This window comes from Stigmatopora argus, chromosome 3 (assembly GCF_051989625.1).
Source record: "Stigmatopora argus isolate UIUO_Sarg chromosome 3, RoL_Sarg_1.0, whole genome shotgun sequence".
NCBI classification, from domain to species: Eukaryota; Metazoa; Chordata; class Actinopteri; order Syngnathiformes; family Syngnathidae; genus Stigmatopora; species Stigmatopora argus.
Window position 1 is genome coordinate 21,416,766 of NC_135389.1, and position 24,367 is coordinate 21,441,132.

General features: G+C 41.4%; 3 protein-coding genes across 6 annotated transcripts in view; all 3 read left to right on the top strand.

Annotated features, from left to right (window-relative positions):
• Positions 1-14,426, top strand: part of pparab (peroxisome proliferator-activated receptor alpha b) — a 31,186-nt gene extending 16,760 nt beyond the window's left edge. For all 4 annotated transcript variants that reach the window (XM_077597234.1, XM_077597236.1, XM_077597238.1 and 1 more), the window contains 6 exons: positions 1,488-1,742; positions 4,590-4,768; positions 6,066-6,204; positions 8,126-8,325; positions 9,451-9,904; positions 10,922-14,426. In XM_077597234.1, the coding sequence (XP_077453360.1) occupies positions 1,535-1,742; positions 4,590-4,768; positions 6,066-6,204; positions 8,126-8,325; positions 9,451-9,904; positions 10,922-11,166 (1,425 nt within the window). In that variant the 5' untranslated portion in view covers positions 1,488-1,534 and the 3' untranslated portion in view covers positions 11,167-14,426. The remainder of the gene's footprint in view (positions 1-1,487; positions 1,743-4,589; positions 4,769-6,065; positions 6,205-8,125; positions 8,326-9,450; positions 9,905-10,921) is intronic.
• Positions 14,427-14,721: 295 nt separating this feature from the next.
• On the top strand, positions 14,722-19,561 carry yars2 (tyrosyl-tRNA synthetase 2, mitochondrial). Its single transcript, XM_077597438.1, has 5 exons — positions 14,722-15,545; positions 16,542-16,709; positions 16,796-16,951; positions 18,103-18,273; positions 19,309-19,561. The coding sequence occupies exons 1-5, from the start codon at positions 14,767-14,769 to the stop codon at positions 19,466-19,468; spliced, it is 1,434 nt and encodes a 477-aa protein (XP_077453564.1). The 5' UTR covers positions 14,722-14,766; the 3' UTR covers positions 19,469-19,561.
• A 659-nt stretch (positions 19,562-20,220) lies between these two features.
• On the top strand, positions 20,221-24,324 carry cdkn1bb (cyclin dependent kinase inhibitor 1Bb). Its single transcript, XM_077597442.1, has 3 exons — positions 20,221-21,016; positions 21,120-21,243; positions 22,882-24,324. The coding sequence occupies exons 1-2, from the start codon at positions 20,584-20,586 to the stop codon at positions 21,233-21,235; spliced, it is 549 nt and encodes a 182-aa protein (XP_077453568.1). The 5' UTR covers positions 20,221-20,583; the 3' UTR covers positions 21,236-21,243; positions 22,882-24,324.
• Positions 24,325-24,367: the final 43 nt, after the last annotated feature.

The following is a 24,367-nucleotide window of genomic DNA, read 5'->3' on the forward strand; positions in this document are numbered from 1 at the left end:
GAGGTTGACAGGTATGGAATTCTGAGCGTCCAAGCACTTTCACCAATCACGTGCCTTTCTCTGGCAGCACGGGCAGGCAAGTCGAGGTCAAGCTCAAGCGAGCGTTGCGCGTTCGCACCGAGCGGCAGCTGCTACCAGACCTCTTGGTCTGCACCTTTGCATAGCTCCGACGCCCCCTCCCCCCCTTTTTTTGTCAGGTCTTTGATGGACTTAAAGCGGGCCTGATGAAAGGGGCTTACTGGAGATTGACCTAGTTTATACATGCGGAGGTCTGAAGTTTTGAATAGGAGGCGGACGGCTGGCTGTCGGTCGGTCCAGCCCGTAGACCCGGTTCCCCCCTCTCGCAGCCGGCCCAGTGACCTACATTCCTCCCGCCAAACTTCACTTTTAACCCCTTAGCTGCGAAAGACGTCTGATTGGTCGCAACCGGGAGGGTAACGTTCGTTGGTTGGTTTTTAAGTCGGGCCTCCTGATTCAAATGGATTGGACGTCTACGCGTGACAAACTCGTTTCGATTGGCAGCCTAAAGAGGAAAAGAGAAACATTTGGAGTTCTATCATCGTCATTGGCATTGTAAGGGTTAACGGTGACCTCATGCAGACTGTAAAACTCTTAAGGCCGTTGCCAAATGTGGGAAATGTCAGTCAAAAATATGCAATTGCGCACTACAGTAATCCCTCGAATATTGCGGTTAATGTAGACCAGACATGGCCGCGATAATTGAAAAATCGCAAAGTAGGGTCAACCTTATAACTTTTTATTTTTTCCGTGCTGAGTCCTAGTAGCAAGAGTGGCGTCCGCTTATGAGTTTCAGCGTGAATTTTCACATTTTTATGAACTTAAAAAAAAAACATTAATAATAGAAAAAAATCGCTAAGAAGTGAATTCGCAATAAGTGATGTTGCGATAATCGAGGGAAGACTGTACTCTTGTGTTCTCCATGTATAGCAACCATATGCATCGCACAAAATAATTGTAAAAAAATAAATAATCATTACATTTTTTTCTGTGCAACTCGGAGACTGGCAGCCTGTCAAACGACAACAAATGGTAATTACCATACTTAAAATTTTGCCCAACAGTGTCCAGCCAATGATATGACCCGGTTCACGTCACGCGTGTTTCCTTCCACTGCACGGGTAAACGTTAACGACAACGATTGGATGCGTTAGTTACGCATCATGCCTGTGTTTTTTTTAGGTTAGCAGATAGCTAATTGTCCATTATCATGGTGAAACTTAATTATGACTCGATCATTTATGGATAGTAAACATGCACCTGCTTATGGCAGGTCTGATACGGGTGTGTTCCCATAACGAGCAATTATGATGTTGCTCACACTGGTCCTCAGTGTGACCAAAACGTATAATAAATTTGAGGTAACATTGGTAGCCATATACAGATGTTAAACGTTGAAAATCCTAACATGTGCATCCGTGTTAAAAGTAAAATCTGCTAATGGCCCATTGTTTTTCCCCAATTTCCAGTCTGAGGAGTGAGTACGCCGCCCTTTCGTCCCACTCCCCGTCTCGCCATGGTCGACATCGAAAGTCACTACCACCCGCCCTCGCCCTTGGAGGACTCGTTGTTGGGCAGCCCGCTGTGCGCCGATGACGTCTTCATCGGCGGCATGGAGGAGCTCCACGACATCTCGCAGTCCATCGACGGCGGTGTTCTCGGTTCCTACGACGCCCCCGAGTACCAATCGTCCAGCAATTGCTCGGAAGGCTCCGCCGTCTTTGGTGAGCCACATTTTTGAAATGCCGCAAAACAGAAACCATCGCAATCTGTCCACTCGCCAACGCTATCTTGGAGATTTGGCTTGACGTGGAGCCAGTTACGAGAGTTATTCATGCAAGATTAGCAAAGATAAAATACCTTTTCATCTGCTTTTAGCTTGCATTTAGCTCAATTCACTGTCGATACAATTCTCTGCCAACGTCATTTCAAAGGTTTTTCTTTTTTAAATGCTATACTTTACGCTGGTGAAAGGGTTAGGACATCCAAAGGTTTGATCCCCAATGGCTTCCAGGCTTCCTGTATAGAGTTTTGTCTGGGTACCCGCTTTTCCTAGCATAGAAACTCCCCAAAACATACATGCTAAGCTAATTGAACGCCCTAAATGGTCCCTAGTTATGTGGTTGTTGGTAGCATGTAAGTTTTGGGGAGTCACTATGCTAGGAAAACCGAGTACCCAGAGAAATGTAGATTTTTCTCGCTTTTCCTAGCATAGTAACTCCCAAAACCATTCATGCTAAGCTAATTGAACACTAAATATCCCCTACCTATGTGGTTGTTTGTCTCCACGTGACCTGTGATTGGCTGGCAACCAATTCACTGTATATCCAGCCTCCTGCCCATTGTTGGCGGGGATTCGGCTCCAGCACCCTCACAACCCCAGTGAGGATAAACGGCTCGGATAATGAACAAAGGAATTTTATGAGTTTAGCCAAACAAAACGTAGCTTTTACGCATTCGTCGTAATGTTCAGTTCAACTAGGAGCTCGTGGTTGCGCATATTTTCCCAAAAATGAAAAAAATCGCTTTACAAATATGACTTTGACGACCGCAGGCTGTCACAGTTGGTGAAAACGCAGTTTAGCACCTGCCACCCGGGTATTTTTGCTAATCAGGCTTCTCCGTCGAGTGTGTGTTTGTTTCCTCAGCAGCTCAACATAATCATATGATTGTTTTTAAGATGTAGTCCCTAATTGGCTCCATTGGCCAAATGTGTGTATAGAGCAATAGCAAATAAGGGACGAGCATCTTATTATTGAATACCTGTCAACCTCTGCCGATAACTGCCCTTATAAATGATTATGATTCCCCTTACAAACCCCCCAAAAACCTTACAAACACCGTACGAGTCGTACGAGTCGTACGGTGTTTGTAAGGTTTTTGGGGGGTTTGTAAGGGGAATCATAATCATTTATAAGGGCAGTTATCGGCAGAGGTTGACAGGTATGTTATTGTTTGATTTGCAATGTTTTAATCCATTTCCTTTTCAACGATTTTCCACTTTCATCCCCATGCACTCCCTTGTTCTTCAACTTAATAAGAGAACTCCCCCACATCACCACACACACACACTACAACACACACTACAACACACACATATACACACACACACACACGAACACACACTCCACATTCCTCAGCCAACCCAAACCACCTCTCCGGAAACATCTACTGGGCTTCTGTTTGTTCCTGAATGGAGGATGAGGTAGACAGCTGGGAAAATGGACGCGTCTTCCAAATTATGCAACAAACGAAGGCAATTTCAGAAGGACAATGGAGTGTGTGAGCAAGGGAGGAAGTTGCTTTTTGTAGTGGGGGAGGTGGACAGGCACGTTCCATCGTGGAAAAGATAGTATTCGTCGGGTGGTAGCGCTATTACGGTAGATGTGTTAAAGGCGGTTACTTTTTTTTTTTGGCTGCTCTTTTGCGTCCTTCAAGTCATGCAAATTGGTTCGGTTTCCTACACAGAACAAGGAAAGTGGTGCCACATTAATGGAAATGAACCTTTTTGTCTGCAGCCAATGGCAAGTGATGAACTTTAAACACTGGAACAGCTTGCCAATGGCTGGCTAGATAGCATTTGCTTAGTGCGAGAAGCTAACAGTTGAGTCCACTTGCTTTGATTTTGATGAAAAAAGAGCACAAAAGGCCCGTCTCCACTTGGGTGTTGTACTAGCAAATGAAATCAACCACTATTGTAAGTAAACTCCAAAAACAATGCATAAAACACAGAATTATATTAGAAATGTAACCATATAGCAGCTAGCTAGTCGCCAGCTAGAAGCAGAAGCTAACATGGAGTCGGATTCTCCACTCCAACAAAATGCTGTTATTTTTCATATTCTATTCTTGTTTGTGTCATCAGGAATTTTAAAGATTTTGTCACTGACCAATTGAATATTAGATTTGAGTAATGACACGAAGCATAATACACGGCTTTAGTTAACAAATGTAACAATATAGCAGCTAGCTAGTCGCCAGCTAGCAGAAGCTAAGCATAGGAGTCAAATAAGCCATTCCAACAAAGTGCTGTTATTTTTCATATTATATTCTTGTTTATATCATCAACAATTTTAAAGATTTTGTCCCTGACTAATTGATTTTAGATTTGGGTATTTAAATACTTAATGACACGAAGCATAATACACAGCTATAATTCACAAATGTAACAATATTGCAGCTAGCCAGTCGCTAGCTAGCAGAAGCTAAGCATAGGAGTCGAATTCTCCACACCAACAAAGTGTTGTTATTTTTCATATTCTTGTTTGTGTCATCAACAATGTTAAAGATTTTGTCACTGTCCAATTGAATATTAGATTTGGGTAATGATACACTTAATGACACAAGCATAATACACAGCTTTCATTCACAAATGTAACAATATAGCAGCTAGCTAGTCGCCAGCTAGCAGAAGAAGCTAAGCATAGGAGTCAAATTCTCCACACCAACAAATTGCTGTTATTTTTCATATTATATTCTTGTTTGTGTCATCAACAATTTTAAAGATTTTGTCACTGACAAATTGATTTTCGATTTGGGTAATGACACGAAGCACTGAACTTTCTCGGCAGACGCGCTAACGCCGGCATCCAGCCCATCATCGTCGGTGGCTTACGGCCTGGCGGCCAGCCAAGAAGACTTCTCGTCTTCCCCCTCGTCGTCCTCGTCGTCGCTCAGCTTGGAGTGTCGGGTGTGCGCCGACCGCGCCTCGGGCTACCACTACGGCGTCCACGCCTGCGAGGGCTGCAAGGTGAGAACACAACCACCACTATGAACACCATGTCATTTAGTCAAGCAGGTATTTCTCTCCTTGGGTTGCATGTTCTCACATGTACTGGTGCGTTCAATGACCCCACGACTACAATGTTAAAGATCCTATCACACAAATAAGAATAGTAGAACGTTCCTGCAGTTCACTTCATTCACTATTAACCGCTTTATCCTCACTAGGGTCGCGGGGGTGCTGGAGCCTATCCCAGCTGACTTTAGGCCAGAGGCGAGGGACACCCTGAATCGGTGGACAGTCGATCACAGGGCACAAGGAGACAAAGGACAACCAATTATAGCTCAATTAGCTTAGCATGCATGTTTTGGGGATGTGGAAGGAAACCGGAGTACCCAGAGAAAACCCACGCAGGCCTAGGAAGAAGACGCAAACTCCACATAGGTGGACTGACCTAGATTCAAACGCATGACTCCAAAGCTAACACTCATACCTAGGGGCAATTTAGCATCCTTTTAGCCTAGCATGCATGTTTTTGGAATGTGGGAGGAAACCGGAGTACCCAGAAAAAAACCCACGCTGGCCCGGAGAGAACATGCAAACTCCACATGGGTGCACCGACCCCGGGTTTATTGATTACAATAATTATGGTTGGCGTGGTTTTAACGTACAATATCCATCATAGTCCAAAAATCTGCGTCGGGACTGATTATGCAGGCAGCACCGGTTTAGATATATTTTTTGTTTGTACACGGCTTAACTCTCTCTTATAATTCATTGTCAGCATTTTGTATGTATTTGATCAAATCAAGTGGAAGCAGCTTCATTTCGTCATATGCTCCCTTGGAGATTGCTATTTTATTAGTGTGTCAAGGGATGTGGTCATAGCCATTGTAAATTTGGTTGTAATGTCACGGGAGGATCACTCTCGGGGTGTACGTGCGTGTTGGGGGAATTTCTTCGGGAGTTGTCTGGAGTGAAGTTCTAGTTAGTTCACAAAGTGTCTGGAATTTGTCAAGCCAAGACTCTAAACAGCGAAATATTTTGTCCTTATGTAGCCCATCATGGATTATAAAAGTGGCTTGGAGTTTTAATTTGGAAGCCAAACTGCCAATTTGCACTTAATGAAAACGTGATATCTTCACATTTTCCAATACCTGTGTATAATTCGGAAACTTTGACGTGGTCTTGGAGCTTCATTTCAGTTCGAGAGACCATACAATGCAGTTTTGTGTTGTTTTTTATTAGACTGCGTGCCTGAGAAATGGTGTTTTGAAACCGCCCACTTGAGAAAAAGTGAACTCATTTGAGTCTTTCTTTGTAGGGTTTCTTTCGGCGGACCATCCGTCTCAAGCTAGATTACGACAAGTGCGAACGCCGCTGCAAGATCCAGAAGAAGAACCGCAACAAGTGCCAATACTGCCGCTTCCAGAAGTGCCTGTCCGTGGGCATGTCCCACAACGGTGAGTCTTGTAAACAACTTGAAAAGATCCCGTAACGCCACTGCTAGCAAAAGTAGTATTCCGTCACCAAAATCCCTTTTCCTGTCACGTAGACTTTTGTGTTACGTTTAATGTGTTGTGTTTCATAAGCTTAATGAAATCTTGGCAAGTGGTCTTGCTCTTCCGCGCAATTACTTAACCCTAAAATATTTCTGTTTACTCTGTACACACAAACACACTGGCATGCTTCGACGGCATGCCGAACCGTGCTCAAGGTCAACTTCCCGATTAGAGACGCATTTAGAAAATGAGGTCGGCCTGGCAGCGGTCAGCGTGTTCAATAAGGTCACCCTTTGTCCACGTAGTCCACGTCATCGGGGGCGTATGAATGTGGACTTGTGGGGGATTTACTTTCTAGCAATAGGGCAGTTTTGCGGGACCCTTGCGTCATTTTTTATTCTTGTTTTATGCCATGAAGTGTAACCAAAGAGCACGTGTTCAGGGTTTGGTGATGAAGGTGCAATGGGATCCTTTGGCAAGCTCGTTTGAGGTTTGTGATGGATGACGGGGGCCACAGTTGTGCTAATTTTGGACCCTTTTTTTTACTGGCATTGGAAACAAGAGCTAAATTGGGTCGACAATATGAATCTATTTATACTATTATGTGTTCACAAATTTAAAATGCAGCTTCTAATGGAGGGTGTACTTACCAAGGGTGAAAAACATTCAAACCAGATGAAAATAAATGACATCTATCAGTCTGGAAAGTGTCGCAAAGGCATTTCCAAGACTTTGTGGATGTATTAGCATAGCATATTAGCATAACCAGAGCCTTTAACCGCAAACGGAGAGAACTGGCAAACCTTCTGGAGTGGTCGACCTCCAAAAATGACTTTAATTCCTTGAATTGCATTCATAGACGTCAAAATAAATTTTGTTTAGCGCTTTAGCTGTTTATCTTTTCTCTATTTTGAAATAAATAACCGTATCGGGGTCAGTTGCTTGCATCGTGACGTCAAGATGCCATTGTGTCATGACGTCACGGCGCCATTGTGTCATGACGTCACGGCGCCATTGCGTCGTGTTGCGCCGTGACGTCACTGCACCATTTTGTTGTGACGTCATCGTGCCATGGCGGCGTGACGTCATGACGTCATGACGCAATGACGCCGTGACGTCATGACGCAATGGCGCCGTGACGTCACGATGCAAGCAACTGACCCCGATACGGTCATTTATTTAATAAATAAGCACACTTGTCCTTTTCGAAGTATCAGACTGATGCCCCGACGTTGACTTAGCGCTTAGCATTTCTCACTTCATCTCCATTTAATTAGACTTGGCTACTTCCCAGGCACCCGCCGTAGCACTTCAACTCGTTTTATTTTTTACACGATCCATCCAATTTTCAGACCGTTAGCCGTACATTTACGTGAACCGCATCACCATTCGCCCACTTATTCGCTCAAATCCGACATAGTATCCGTTATAACAGCTGCAGTGTGTGTGTGAGAGAGAGAGAGGTTAAGTGTAGTTCAGTTGCAATCCCATTAGTCAAATGTGATCAGACTGTCGGAGTGTTTCATCAGAAGGAATAAAAACAACATTTGTCCATTGAGCGTCCGGCGCAAGCAAATGCAACCAAAGATTGCTTTCATTTGATCTAGTGTTGGATTTAATTCACCTTAAGATCATTTTCTGGTTGGCTTTTGAAGATTTTCAAATGTCCTTGATGGCATTCCTTGTAGTAAGTAGAAGTATTCACCTATTGACATCCATTGTAATTCACCTTTTAATTGGTTTTATGTCATAACGATCCATTCGTACAAATGTATGGACACTCGTCCCGTTCTACGTTAGCGCAATTTTTTAGTCTTTATTTTCTTGTCCTTGAGGCCAAGTCGTAGAATTTGATTGACCATGCGAGCGTGTGTCCTCGCAGCCATTCGTTTTGGTCGAATGCCCCAGTCGGAGAAGCTGAAGCTGAAGGCGGAGATGGTAACGGGGGACCGCGAGGTGGAGGACCCCCAGCTGGCCGACCAGAAGACGCTGGCCCGACAGATTTACGAGGCTTACCTCAAGAACTTCAACATGAACAAGGCCAAGGCCCGGACCATTCTCACGGGGAAGACCAGCACGCCGGTAAGTTAATTAAAATATTTTTTTTTTTTTTGTTTCAGCAAACGTGTGAAGGGTTTCCTCACGGGTCGCCACTTCTCGTTGAACACTTTGAATGGATTCCGTCCGTCCCCAACGGAGTGATTTCTCTGCTTCTTAGCACATTTTCAACTTTGCACTCAGACTTTGTGTCTCAATGTTTTGGCAGCTTCTGCGACACAGATGATGTGCAGCAACCAAAATGCGAGGAGATGCCAAAGAAGCCGTAAATAGGAGGAGGCCATTATTTTTTTATCTACGTCCACGCGCTGTTTCAAAACATGTCCCAAACCTCCAAACGTTCCCCCACTGGGTCTCTCGGGGAACTGCTTTAAGCGTGGCGAGTCTGGGTTTTTCCATGCCAAATGAACTTGGACATCTCCAAATTGAAGCCAAGTCAGACCACCCCATAAAGTTAACTACGCAATCAGGGATCTCTAAATTGAACCCAACTCAGACCACCCAATAAAGTCAACTACGCGAGAAGCTTGTTATTTATAGGCTAACGTCTAAAAAAGGATTAATGTTCCATGCGTAAATATTGTCATGATAATCCAAGGGTGTCAAACTCGGGTTGGTTCGCGGGTTGCATTAACATCAACTCGATTTCATGTGGGCCGGACCATTTTAGATATCCATACCTGTCAACCTCTGCCGATAACTGCCCTTATAAATGATTATGATTCCCCTTACAACCCGCCAAAAAACCTTACAAACACTGTACGAGTCGTACGCTTGGACGAATGGATACCTGTCAACCTCTGCCGATAACTGCCCTTATAAATGATTATGATTCCCCTTACAAACCCCCCAAAAAACCTTACAAACACCGTACGAGTCGTACTGAGCTCTCACAGTGCCAGGCGTCGGTATTAGTGGCGGAAAGAAGCACTACTCGGAAAAAGGCGCGCAATACAAAATCGAACTTACAAACATTTTTCGACATAAACGCCATTTGCAGACATGTTCGTATGTACCGTTGTTCGTAACTCGAATGTTCGTAAGTAGGGGAGCGTCTGTAGTGAATTTGCGATAAGTGAAGTCGCAATAATCGAGGGATTACTGTAGTTTGTCTAGATTGAGAGCTAACGTATGTGATTCTTCCGCCAGCCATTGGTCATCCACGACACAGACACGCTGCAGCTAGCCGAGAAGACCCTATTAGCCAAGATGGTCGGCTCGGGGGAGGTCCTAAAGGACCGCGAGGCGGAGGTGCGCATCTTCCACTGTTGCCAGTCAACCTCAGTGGAGACGGTGACGGAACTGACGGAATTCGCCAAGTCGGTCCCCGGCTTCTCCAACCTGGACCTCAACGACCAGGTGACGCTGCTCAAGTACGGCGTCTACGAGGCACTCTTCGCCATGCTGGCCTCGTGCATGAACAAGGACGGCCTCCTGGTGGCGTACGGCTCGGGGTTCATCACGCGCGAGTTCCTCAAGAGTCTCCGGCGCCCCTTTGGGGACATGATGGAGCCCAAGTTCCAGTTTGCCGCTAAGTTTAACGCCTTGGAGCTGGACGATAGCGATTTGGCGCTCTTCGTGGCCGCCATTATATGCTGTGGAGGTAAGCTTGTGCTAAAATCAGAGAATACTTTCAATTGGATGTTACATTTTTTTTTGCATTTTTCCTGATTATCTGTCAGGATTCGACACCCAATCCATTTGAACTAGGAAGCTCATGATTACCGCCAACTCTCGCAGTCCAGATGGGTTGGACGCCTATATAAATCCTATTTAAATCGGATGACAGCTCCTAAAATTGACTTTTTTTTGTTTTACTGCAAATTCCCAACCCAATTTATGTTTTCAGCCAAGAATTGACATTTCATTCATTCATTTTCTGAACCGCTTTATCCTCGTTAGCGTCGCCGGGGGTGCTGGAGCCTATCCCAGCTGACTCTGGGACACCCTGAATCAGTGGCCAGCCAATCGCAGGGCACAAAGAGACAAACAACCAATCACTCATAGCTAGGGACAATTTAGAGTGTCCAATCAGCCTACCATGCATGTTTTTGGAATGTGGGAGGAAACTGGAGTACCCGGGGAGAACATGCAAACTCCACACAGGTGGACCAACCTGGATTTGAACCCAGGACCCCATAGTTGTGAGGCCGATGCGTTAACCACATAGCCGCCGGGCCGCCATTTACATTTCAGTGTATCCCCAATTTAAAAAAATAAATAAAAAATAAGCATCTTTCAGAAGAATTATTTCCTTTAAAATATTATTTTCTCCTAAAATCATTTTCTTTGCCTCAAATTAATATACTAAAATCCAACAATAAGCAGCAGCATTTCATTTTTTTATTTTTACAAGCTAATGAGCTGAATGTCTTTTAGTGCAAATACCTCATCATTTTTATTTTCAATTAAAAAAAGATTTTAAAAATCACTGGGTCCATCTTTTAGTCAGGTGCGCCTTATATTCCATAAATGACGCTACATCTCATAAGACTACATCACCACAATTCCCTTTTGACATCCCCTCACTTCCACAAAGTTCCAATTTGATTTATTTTTCAAACTTGCTTCTCCTAATTCCTCTTTTCATTTTCATCCAACTTCGTTTTTGTCCCCGCAGATAGACCCGGTCTGGTGAATGTGACGCACATCGAGTGCATGCAAGAGAACATCGTGCAGGTCCTGCAGCTCCACCTGCTGGCCAACCACCCGGACGACACGTTCCTCTTCCCCAAACTTCTCCAGAAACTGGCCGATTTGCGACAACTGGTCACCGAGCACGCCCAGCTGGTGCAGGAGATCAAGAAGACGGAGGACACGTCGCTGCATCCGCTCCTGCAGGAAATCTACAGAGACATGTATTGACAAGCTCCGCCCCCTTTTTTTTTGTTTTATTCCATAAGCTATGGGTAAGGACCGGCGACGCCCCCTTTAACCGAATGCAGCAAGGGCTTTCGTTAGCTTTTTTCGAAGTCTCTTTTTCCACCGAGCGGTGCAGTTTAGCTTGCGCTAACACCCGAGTCGTGCTAATGGTGGCCTGACAAGCAAAAAAACAAAACAAAGGATGGTATGAAAAAAACTGAACTTTTTGGGGGTGTTTGAACTCATCACGATTAGTGGCGGGCAATTTAGTAGTCAATATTTTGGGGTCCAATTTTAGTAAATAAATGCTATAATGCTGTCATTTAAGATAGTATGACTGAAGAAAATAATATTCAAAAAGCATTATAGTGCAGTGGTGTCAAACATGCGGCCCGTGGGCCGAAAGTGGCCCCTCCAGGACCTCCAATCCGGCCCGTGTGGTTGTCTCGCTAGACCGGGACTATGTTGCTCATTCATGCTGGGACTAAACTGCACCCCCTAGTGGAATATTGACTTAAAAAGGTGGCGGCGGCGAGCCGCTAACGATCAACGGGGGTTCGAGTCTACACTCCACGCGGGAAAATTTATGTCTAAATACGGAACTCTCGGCTTCCATCGACAAGGAAACTGGAATAGACGTCAATCCCCATCATGGCCGCTGAAATCAAATCACTCATAGTTGAAATAAATCAGACCTATTTGATGGACATCTATCACCGTCATGGGCAGCCAGCGAGTTCATGCTAGCCTGGACTCAAAAGACTTTTTATAGCATAACACCCGAAAATGAGGAAGAGTGAACTGTCACTCCAGCAGAATGTAGATTTTTTTTGTATTAAAAAAAACAAAAAAGTATATATGAGTGATCTAAAGCCATGATCTTTTGCAGTTAAAAGTTGACTTCTAGACACACAATGGATGCCCTATCTCCTGTACTCTTTTCATATAGTATTTATGGAGAACTATCTTCATTTCCGCCATCTTTTTTTTTTTTTAACTCCCCAAACCACTTCAGTTCTCTCACGTTCTTTTCATACTGGATTCTTAGTAAAGCACAGGCACTCCAGATTGTTTAGGTGCTTTGCTTTTTGCAGCTAACTGGAAAAACCGAAGCACTATAACAATAGTTTTTTGGTTCTGGTGACAGATTTTTAAAGGCGAAGAACAAAGCCTTTGTATTACTATTGCAGTTTGGAATATTAGGGCTGCATAGAAAAGGGAAGAAAATATTATTATTAAAAAAATGCTATATATTCTCAAATCATTTTATTTTATTCCAGGCAAATTGTGATTTTTTTTTAAAATACTAAAACCATGTTTATTCTTGTAATAGACTGTCATTAATCATTGATTTTCAGCCTATTTTTCGTCTAACACTGCAAATGATTATCTAATTCTCTTTATTGTAAAAAAAAAATCTAAAGTTTTGTCACGCTATTCTAAAATGTTGTTTGTTTTTGTTAATTTGGTTTCAATGTGGCCCTCATATTCCTTTATATCATATTTTCGGAGTGATGTCAGAAATTGTTGGGTAAATATTTGAGTTTGTACAGCAATTATAGTAACGTTCTGTATTTGTTGTTGCGTTAGTTTGTCTTTCAGTTTAATTGGATCCTTTTTTTTATACCACAGTGTTTATGTTCAGTACAGATGTCTAATTCTGTTTTTTTTTTTTTTTTTTAAATTCGAATAAGAGCAGCCAAATTATGGCTCAATGCAATAGTTACAGATTCCCATGAGGGACATTCCGTTGGTTCTTTGCTGCTTTTTCTTTCATTTTTTCATTTTTTCTTGTTTTTGTTTAAAGGATGGATAAAGTCACCAAAGCTGCAACTTTAAATTCATTCATCTGAATTTATATTAACTATTTTTGTCAACAAGGACCCCCTGAAATGATCATTGGTGCCCCCCACATTTTTCTCAGGTCATATAATAATAATAATAGGAGCTAATATGTATGAATGACATATGTTTAATGTAGAAATTATTACAGTCAAGAATATGCAATATGTGCTGTTTAATAAGAATTTAGTAGGATTTTTACACCCCGAAAATAACAAAAATTTGCAGAAGACTTGATTTTTTTAATCAAAAATGTTCATACTGTTACTGTTTTAAAATTTGAGCAAAATGATCATTAGCATCTAGTGTAGCGCTTAGATTTTTGTGACATTTCCTACTAAATTCTTATATATTTTGGCCACGCCCACTTGCTACCATGCTGGGCTTTTCTTACAAACCCACCCCGAGTTTAAACTACGGTCCTATAAGCTGCCTCTGTACCCCCAAAATCCTCATAACTCTACGACAGAAAGTGCATTTGTACTCTTGCACTGAATGTACATGTTTAGTTTTTTTTTTTTTTAATATTCAACAAAAATCAGGATTTATTCATCAGAAAAAAGCACAAATTTGGACATGCATGTATTTTCTCTCACAGAATTTGTATTTTTGAGCCACGAAACATCTGAATATGGACAAAAAATGGTGCTAAATGTCAGATTTAAAAGAAATACAGTATCATTTCAATGAATGCGCATACAATAGCTATTATATCAACATAACTATGCAGTTTTTTGTCCTTCCTCGTTACATATTCCTGAAAAGGGAATATTTGGGGAAGAGCTACAAACAGTCTGTGCCTTACCGAATGTGCAAAAAATAGAGATTTACAATTCTGTGCACAGAAGGGAAGCACATGTGACAAAAAAAATGGTTTTATGGATTTAATTAAGAATCCTGTTTAAGACTATAACACGGTAACAGTGAAGAAATATGGATTTAAAGTCGGTTGAATATAATAGAATGTAAACAAAATGGACCCAAGAGAAGAATGTGTTATGATTGACTGTTTAATATCAGGATTTTTGTGTGCTTTTGTTTTGAAAGGGATTTTCTTTATCAGAAGTCATATCAGAGGAACTTAAATGTTTCTTTGTTGAACTCAGGATTTGTAGAGGTACTGTTTGTCATATTCGAATGTTTTGGACATGGATAGTTAGTTCTCTGCCTTATAGTTCTCTACCGATATGATTCACAAAATCTATTTTTCTTCCACCAATCCTGACAAAATGCTACTTTGAGCTGCAGTTGTGATAGGAACAAAATGTTAGAATGCTTTTAGTTTGAAGGAGGACACAAGAGGGATGTGATGTCATTTGTTGTTGATATGGTCAACTTATGTGAGGAATGTATCGCTAGTCATTCAAATATGACAAGTTGATATTGAATGGATTTCAAAAAAATAAAAACACTGAATAAGATTTTGTGCTTTTTTCCACATCTTTTGTGAAGTTTGCTAACACTGTAGCTGCCGCACATAACTTAAATAATTATAATTTCAATTTCTGCTCAAAACTCAGGCCAAAAAATCATGCTAAATTGCTAATAAATGTCCTTCTGCTGTGTGTGGAATAATGTGTTTGTGTAGTGAGTGAGATTTGTGCTTTTTGGGACATTCCGTGTTTAATTTGCGCAAATGTAAGTGGCGTTTTACCTGCTAACTAATGAGATCTTATTTCGCCGGGGCACTAGAGGGCGCACTTGAGCCAACCGGAAGACACCACCTTAACTCCTCCTCCCACTTCCGGGCTCGTGGTCAACATGGCGGCGTCCATGGCTCAACTCTGCCGCTTTGTTGTACGACACAATTCTCGTTTTCCAGCAACGACGTGGTTAGCACTCAAATGCAAATTTCACCATTCGGTTCCAGCACGTCAGGGACTACTTTATGCTCTCAACAAACGCGGAATTGTGAAGGAGTCTTTCCCGAATGACGCGGCGCACGACCGGCTACCGCGCTTGCTGCAGTCCGGTCCGCAGACCGTGTACTGCGGCTTCGACCCCACGGCCGACAGCCTCCACGTCGGCAACCTGCTAGCCCTCATCGGCTTGCTCCACTTCCGAAGCGGCGGCCATCACGTCATCGCGGTCCTCGGTGGGGCCACGGCCCAGATAGGCGACCCGAGCGGGAAGGCACGAGAGCGGGAGAGGCTCTCGGCGGACACCGTGGAGGCCAACACCCGCGGCATTCGGGACAGCATTCACCGAATCTTCACCAACCACGAACTGAACTTCCATGACGGCTCCACGACGCTGGGGACCGTGACGGTTCTTAACAACTTGAGCTGGTACAAAGACTGGAACGTGGTGAGGTTCCTTGCCGAGGCCGGGAGGCACTTTCGAATGGGGACCATGTTGAGCCGACACAGCGTCCAGACCAGATTGCAGAGTTCGGAAGGCATGAGTTTGACCGAGTTCACGTACCAGGCGTTCCAGGCCTACGACTTCCATCACCTCAACCAAATATACGGATGCAAAATCCAAATAGGGGGCACCGACCAGCTGGGAAACCTCATGTCCGGCCACGACTTCATTCACAAGTAAATACTCGCACTTTATCACTAAACATTGACATAACCCGTAATTTCAAACTCATTTTCTTCGTTTCGACTGATTTGTTTATAAACAGACAATGGTTTTTTTAGGTGGTTTTGTTACCTGGCATACAGTGATGACGTCAGATAACAAAACGACTTAAAAACTCCAATGTTTGTTATAAATGAATCAGTCAAAACATAGATAACTACAAGAAGATAAAATGAACTTAATACCCTTGAGTGTATTTGTCTATGCTTAGTTTTAAAGCACTGTTGCAGTTAGTTTGCACCCGTACTTTTTGTTTCTTACTGTGTCATTTTTAAAAAATACATTTATAATACGTTTTTTAAAAAGGTCCCTTTAATAGAAATTGACATTTTTTTTAAATACATTTATAATGATACGTTTTTTTAAAAAGGTCCATTGAATAAAAATGGGTAGATTCACCTTACTGAAAAATACTTTTTAAAAATATATATAGATGTTCATTAAAAGGGCGGCCCGGCGGACGAGTGGTTAGCTCGTCGGCCTCACAGTAGGGGTCCAGGGTTCAAATCCAGGTTGGTCCACCTGTGTGGAGTTTGCATGTTCTCCCTGGGCCTGCGTGGGTTTTCTCCGGGTACTCCGGTTTCCTTCCACATTCCAAAAACATGCATGCTAAGCTAATTGTATGCTAAATTGTCCCTAGGTATGACTGTGAGCGTGAATGGTCGTTTGTCTCCTTGTGCCCTGCGATTCGATTGGCTGGCGACCAATTCATTGTGTCCCCCACCTCGTGCCTGAAGGCCGCTGGGATAGGCTCCGGCACCCCCGAATGACCATAGTGAGAATAAAGCAGTTCAGAAAATGAAAAAGAAAAGTTCATTAATATCTATTGTACCCTATTAAATAAATCAAACTCAACTAAGCACATCTAAACGTAAAACATTTTTCAGTGAAATTTTTTTTCCACTTTAAGTGACAAATCACAATTGCTTAAAAATGTGCTTTTCTTCCAGAGCTAGTGGTGAGGAGGTGTACGGCCTGGCCATCCCACTGGTCACAAGTATGGCGGGCGATAAACTGGGCAAGACTGCAGGAAACGCCATTTGGCTCAACCGCGACAGGACGTCTCCATTAGAGCTCTACCAGTTTTTCTTGCGGCAGTCCGATGCCAGCATAGAAAGGTGAGCCAGCTGCCAAAACTTCATCAACTTCTAAATCGTGTGTGTGTGTGTGAATGATGTATTGGACTCCTTCGTGTTGCCTGAAGGTACCTGAAACTGTTCACCTTTCTGCCTCTGGCTGAAGTGGAGAGCCTGATGGAGCAACAACGAGCCGATCCCAGCAAACGACTGGCGCATAAACGACTGGCCGCCGAGGTCACAAAACTGGTTCACGGGAAGGATGGATTGGAGAGTGCCAAGAGGTCAGAATCGGAACTATGTTGCATTCCATGCTCTTATCGCAGATTGATTTATTTCTTTTTTGGCAGGTTAAGTGCCGTTAACTCTTTAAAAGAATCGCATGATTGATGTCTAACAATAATACTTTGAAAATCTACAAAAATAGTTCTTCTACTTTTAAATATAATATTGTGTTTCGAAAAAAATTGAAGTGATGCATCAAGATTTTTGAAGACAGAATTGAATTTAATATTTTTAATTGTCATTATACAAGGCTAATGAGGTTTAAAGCTTCACCACAAATTGCACAAATAACAACAACAAAAAACAAATAAATAATCAATAATATATCATCAATAGATAAGCAACAAATAAATAAGTGGCCAACAAAATATGTAATCAACAACAAAAATAAGTAGGGAAGTGCACAAATATCAACAACCACAAAACATGCAAACAAATAAATAATCAATAAGTAACAATAATATATAATCAATAAGTAATTAATAAATAAATAAGTAGTCAACATCATATGTAATCAACAACATACATGATAAGTAGGGAGTGCACAAATAATGACAAAAAATAAATAATCCAAAAATAACAATATATAATCAACAAATAACAATAATTATTAATCAATAATTAATTAATAAGTGGTCAACATTATATGTAGTCAACAACATAAATAATAAGTAGGGGAGTGCACAAATAACAACAAAAAATAAATAATCAAAAAATAACAATATATAATCAATAAATAACAATAATTATTAATCAACAAATAATTAATTAATAAGTGGTCAACATTATATGTAGTCAACAACATAAATAATAAGTAGGGGAGTGCACAAATAATCAAAAAGTAATAAATAAATACGTGGTCAACATAATATGTAGTCAACAACATAAATAAGTAGGCAAGTGCACAAAGAACAACAACAAACATGAATAATCAATTGATAATATTAAATAATACAATAATCAATAGACAAGTGAATGTACATTTCTCATTATTCATTAAAATTAATTGGAAAAAGACCACAATCCAAGGAATCTTAGTCAAATTATGAGGTTCTTAACATTAACCGTTTGTGCACCCAAAAAAATCCGAAATGCCTTAAACATATTTAACGTTTGGTTGATTTATGAGTCTTCCTCGTTATTTCTGCAGATGCACCAACATTTTGTACAACAGCAGCGTGCAGGCGCTGGAAGAAATGAGCGACCAGGAACTGCAGGAGCTTTTCCGAGAGGCTCCCTTCCATGAACTGCTGCTGGAGCCGGGGACCAGCGTTATCGACTTGTGCCGCATGGTCAACGCCATCCCTGAGGGTCCCAAAGGGTACCGTATTTTCCACAATATTGTCTCATTTCTTTCGTGAGGCGCACCGGATTATAAAATGGGGTCATGGCGGTAGTAGTAGCAGAGGTCTGTGTTGTATATCCACTAGATTACGTGTCAAAGTGGTGGCCCGGGGGCCAAAATCTGGCCCGCCGCATCATTTTGTGTGGCCCGGGAAAGTCAATGATGAGTGCCGACTTTCTGTTTTAGGATCAAATTCAAATGAAGAGTATAGATGTATATTAAATTTCCTGATTTTCGCCCTTTTAAATTAATAATTGTCATTTTTTAATCCATTTTTTCTGTGTTTTTAGTTCAAAAATCATTTTGTAAAATCTAAAAATATATTTAAAAAAAGCTAAAATAAACATTGTTTTAGATCTATTAAAAAAACTGAATATTCAGGGATTTTAATCCAGTTCTTTTAATCCATTTATTTAAAAAAAATCTAAATAATATAGCTAAAATGGTCCGGCCCACGTGAAATCAAGTTGACGTTAAAGCGCCCCCCAAACCAACCCGAGTCTGACACCCTTGCACTAGATAAAGCTAGTTATGCTGTGCAGCCACTAGATGGCGCTGTGCTAAAAGGGAGTGTCATACGATATTTAACGATTATTGGTCCATAAACGACACGTGCTGCCGGCTTTCGAGAAAATGGAAGTCTTTTAGTTGCGGCTTATAGTGCGGAAAATACGGTATGTCTTTGTTGAATTTGAATATCTTTTTTTCGGCTGATTGTAATATTTTACAATATGAACACAACTGTTTTTTTGAAAGAACAATCGGCCATTTTATACGTTTTTGTTGTACTTTTAAGGGGAAAGAGGCGCTAGCTTCATAACACCCAAACAATCATTTTGTATGGGAGAGCATGCTAATGCTAATTTTATACACACACACAATATCATCACCACTCTCCTTTCACAAAAGCTCTCATCCTGAGCCCTTGGAAGTCGGCCATCTTGTGGATCAATCACATCAAAGTATTTCACTCGCGTTGACGTCAAAACTTTATTTTTGCCCTTTCCGTAGGTATCGGATGGTTTCCGACGGAGCGGTGTGGCTCAATCACAAGCAGACGGACAATCCGGAGCAAGTCCTGATCCCAAAGATCCACATTCTTGCTAACGGACTCTCATTGCTACGAGTGGGAAAAAAGAACTACTACATTATCAAATGGCTTCGTCTCTGAAAGGTGTGTGGAAGTATTTTTTGTGTGGTTTAGATTAATGTACAGAGATAACGTATATCTTTAATTATGATTAGTAAAATGTATTTTATTTCACGGTTTCCCTTTCGCTTGCTCGCTTTTAAAATGCTGTTGAGTGTTTGCAAGGTGACCAGCAGGGGGAGACATTGCCCCAAACAAAAAATGGTGGTGGCACACTATGTTACATCAGGTACTGTAGATTAGCTCTCGTAGATGGCATCGTTTTGGCAGTCTTAACTACTTCTTGACTCATATTCTGCCATTGACGACGATAGACGTACAATTTATTTTGACTCATTCGCTGCCAAACGCTTCCTGTCAAAAAGAATTGCACGTCTATCGCCGTCAATGGCACTGAAACATGAGCCCTCGCTAACTTGAATTGACGTGAACAGCGTAGTTGTCGTCCAAACGAGTAACTTCCTACAAAATTACTAAAGCAACCGAACTAATGGGACGTACTTGATTTAATCACGCTTTGAAATGATTGTTAAAGACTGCGCGTTATTATATAACACAGTTTGAAATGATAAAAGTTTCTTGGTACGTCACGTGTCGTTTCCTCTAAAATGGGAGCGAGTTAAGTTGAGCAAAACAAACAAGGTGGCTGTTTGGTCACGCCCTCTCTTCTTGCGTGGGTCACCTTAAGAAAAGTAGGCGGGCTTAAACGGCTCTGGGCCAATCAGCGTTCGTCTTATATTTGAACGGCTCACACGTGTCAATCATTTCCCTTGTCCACGCCCCTCCCCTCTACTCCGCAGTCAAGCTCTCCAACGCGAAGTAGGGCTACTCAATCGCCATATTGGCTTCAGAGAAGGTCCCGTGAGCAGTTGTTTCCCCGTTTTGCGGTTTCTGCCATCGGATTTAAATTGACAAGAAACGACGGCGAGTTACCGGAGGCGACGTACACCATTTTTGGCTATCGTTTGAATGGCGTGAACGCCCCTGCGTCGCGTTACAATTTTTTTTCACCGTACCCAGCGAAGAGTTGTTTTTTTTCAACCCCGATAAAAGTGGACGCTCCCGGCTGTTTTCGCGTCTTTTTTCGGTGGTGGTGGGAGGGTGGGGGATTAAAAAAAAATACTAAAGCTAACAAAATGTCAGACGTTCGACTTTCCAACGGGAGTCCGACGTTAGAGCGGAGTGAGTCGCGTTTGTCGGTGCACCCGAAGCCGTCAGCCTGCCGGAGCCTCTTCGGCTCAGTGGACCACGACGAGCTCCGGCGGGATTTAAAGGAACACCTACGGGAGCTGGAGGAGGCCGCCGCGGCTAAGTGGAGCTTCGACTTCGCCTCGCACGACCCGCTGGAAAACGGCGGAGGGCTCCGCTGGGAGCTGGTGGACTGTCGCGACGTGCCGGACTTCTACACTCGACCGCCGCGGACGGGGCGGGGGGCATCGGCCTGCAACGGCGTGGATGTAAACGGGAACCACCGCTGTGTTGTCGCGGAGCCCGCGGAGGAGCGAGCCGGAGGACCGACGCCGTGCCCGGAGCAGCCCACCCCAGCGAGGAAGCGACCTGCCTGTCACGGTACTACTTCACCTCCCCAAAAACGGACTACTTTACATTTTGCCCTCCAGTTTTTTTCCACACTTCCTTAATTTTTTTGACACTTTTTGAATGCTTTTCCCAGAGCCCACCACGCAGAGTAAGAGGTCGCACAGCAGCCCGACCGAGCGTCCCAACCGGAGCCGCTCCGCCGAACACACGCCCAGAAAGAGCAGCGGAAGCCCGGCCAGACAAACGTGAGACGGACGGTAAGTTCTTTTACTTCTAATGGGCTTCACTTGAGCAATTGTCTCGATAAAATAGCGTTCCGACACTTTCTAAACTAACGTAAATGCTTTTGAAACGCTTTTTAAAAACATAATTGTTCATTTTTTAATCGATTCTCAAAGGCGAAATTCAATCTTATAGCCGTAAAATGTTTTAATCCATTAACGTTGTGCGTGTAAGCGAACGAGCTAATAAATGACATACTATGGGAAGTTAGTTAAATTTTACTTTTAATGCGTTAAAGGGCTACTGTTATTAGCGGACTCGTGCTTTTGTTTTGGCAAGTGAGAGTCCACGGACGGTACGTGCACGCGGCGGCGTGTGTGCGCGTGCGTGGGGAGCGAGAAGGTTTTTTTTTTCTTGTGCCGCACCTGGTTTAAAAGTTGTAAACAACTCGCGTGCGCGACGGAGAGCATAGTAGTAGTAGTAGTAGTAACACGTCAGCAGCCACTACCCTCGCGCGCGTGCACGCGAGGAGGAGGTTGGGGGAGGGGCTGTTCTCGACGTGCACATCTGTCGACGCCCCTGTGTCTCCGTTGAATGCCACAAATCTGCACTTTTGGACTAAGTTTCTAAATAGATTTGCACAATACTTAAAAAATAGACCCAAAACACTTCTTAAAAACTCGTTTTTTAAAAAGTAGTATGAATAGAGCGTTTGACTGTTTAGTTACTATATACTATGTCATTTAAAAAAAAAACCTTAATATACTATATCGTTTTTTAAAGCCTTACTATACTATATCCTTTTTTAAAAAAAGCCTTACTATACTAAATCGTTTTTTTAAAAGCCTTACTATGCTATGTCGTTTTTTACGAAAAAAGCCCTACTATACTCTGTCGTTTTTTTAAAAGCCTTACTATACTATGTCGTTTAAAAAAAAAAGCTTTACTATACTATGTCGTTTTTTTTTATAAAAAAAGCTTTACTATACTATATCATTTTTTTTAAACAGCCTTACTATACTATGTTTTTTTATTTTTAAAAAAAGCCTTAATATACTATATCGTTTAAAAAAAAAGCCTTACTAAGCGATGTCGTTTTTTTTATTTAAAAAGCCTTACTATATATACTATGTCGTTCTTTACGAAAAAAAAACTTACTATACTATGTCGTTCTAAATAGATTTGCACAATTGACGATAGAATATGCTTAAAAAATGGACCAAAAACACTTCTTAAAAACTCTTTTTTTAAAAAGTAGGATGAATAGAGATGTTCCCTATTTAGTGTTTTACTGTAGTTTTTTAAGTGCATGCAAACCCAATTTGATTACTTTAGTTTAATTGTGTTATTTTTGGAGAAATTCTGCTTAGCCCCAGATGCTGACATTTAAATTTATAGCATTTATTGCATTTGTTCATAACTATAAATACTTTAGATTTTTTTATTGATTTAAATATGCTGCCACTTGAGCTGTTTTCTTGAAATAATCTTTATTCCCCCCCCCCCCAATAAATGTACACAATTATACCAATAGTTAAAAACCCTCATAATGATTTATACTGCATCCCTCGTGATAATATTTAATGTCGGTAGGTAAATGTATGCATGTATTCACGCGCCAATCCTTTTTTGAATTACTGTATTTATTTCTTTTTATTTTTTTTCCTTCTCAGAGTTCCCGATGCCGTTTTTTTGCGCGCGTGCGTCCATGGGGGAACCCTCCAGCGTTGGTCGTCTTTTTTCCGTTTAGTTTGTTCTCATTTTGGAAGAAGTGGAAATATACACATCCCGAGAAACATATCAGCGAGGACGCTGTTGAAGCACTGAATAAGCAAAAAAAAAAAAACACTAAAAGAAAAAACAACAACAATTTTGGCACTCAAAAGCAAATTATTTTATGTAAAGTTACTGCCTCTGAAAAAGCAGTCAATGTAGCAGTGTGCAATTAGGTTTAATTTTTTTTCCTTTATTTGCTCCTTTTTGTACTACCTGTGTTTATATATAAATTATAATTTTCCATATGTAGCACATAAGACAACTTTGTGATTTGAAAACAGATCCTTTATACTTATATATATTATATATAAAAAAACAAGGTGTGAATTTTGATTTGACTTGAAGAATTGCAGTGTAGTTTGATTTCCAAAATGCTGTTTTATTATTTACTGAAAGGCAGTTTTGACTTTGACTATATCGAAGTACAATTTATATTTCGCTTCAGTTTCTCTTTGGTGTATCTTCACTTGTTAATTTTTTATTTTTTTTTCCCAGTGAAGAACGGTACAAGTGTAGCGACTATTTTTTGCTAAAAAAACAACAACAAATGTAATTGTATGCTATTTAAATGGCCTTTAGACTTAAGATGGAGTTTTTTTTCCCCGCTTATTCCTTCAGTTTTGAGTTCCTCGTTAGTTCCTTGCACACCTCACCCTTTTTTTGACGGAGTTGCGGGGTATATTTTTGGCGAGAAAAAAAATAACGGTGCGAAAGCAGGCCGTTTTGGTTTATTTTGTCCTCCAATTTGCCTTAATTCTGCATTTTGAATGTTCTTAGAAGACCAAACCGATGGCCACAAAGTGCTTCTTTTGACTTCACATAGTTTGACTTTGTGATAACTTTGAACTAAATCAGCATTTATATTTTATTTGTTTGTGTTTAGCCTGCTGAGGATGCTCATTTTGGTATCTAAAAGCGTTTTTTTTTTGGTGTGTGGGGGGCCAAATGTTCCAATTTTGTGTCTAAATTGAGGAACATCAGGTTGTCTCGGAAATGCAGTCATCGTTGCCTGTGTATTTTGGTGTAAATACTGCCTTTGTACATTTTTTTTTGTATAAAAAAAAGCAAAAAAATGAAAAAGTATACTAACTTATTTATGTCAAGCTTTCTTTTTCATTTAGAACGTAAAAACTTTTTTTGTTTTTAAAGTCGCGCTTATCCAAAGTGGCATTTACTTTTATTTTATTATAACTATTTTTTTTAAGCATATTTGTGGTAGTTTTTTTTCTTATCAACACGGTTGCAAACTGAGCCCATTAAAATATTTGATGTGCATTGTTTTTTTTTTGTATTGTGTTCATAAAATGTGTTGCAATCAATTAAAAAAGTTAAAATTTAAACCGAATTTTTGTGGGTTTTGTTTTGGTTTCGGTAAACATCTGT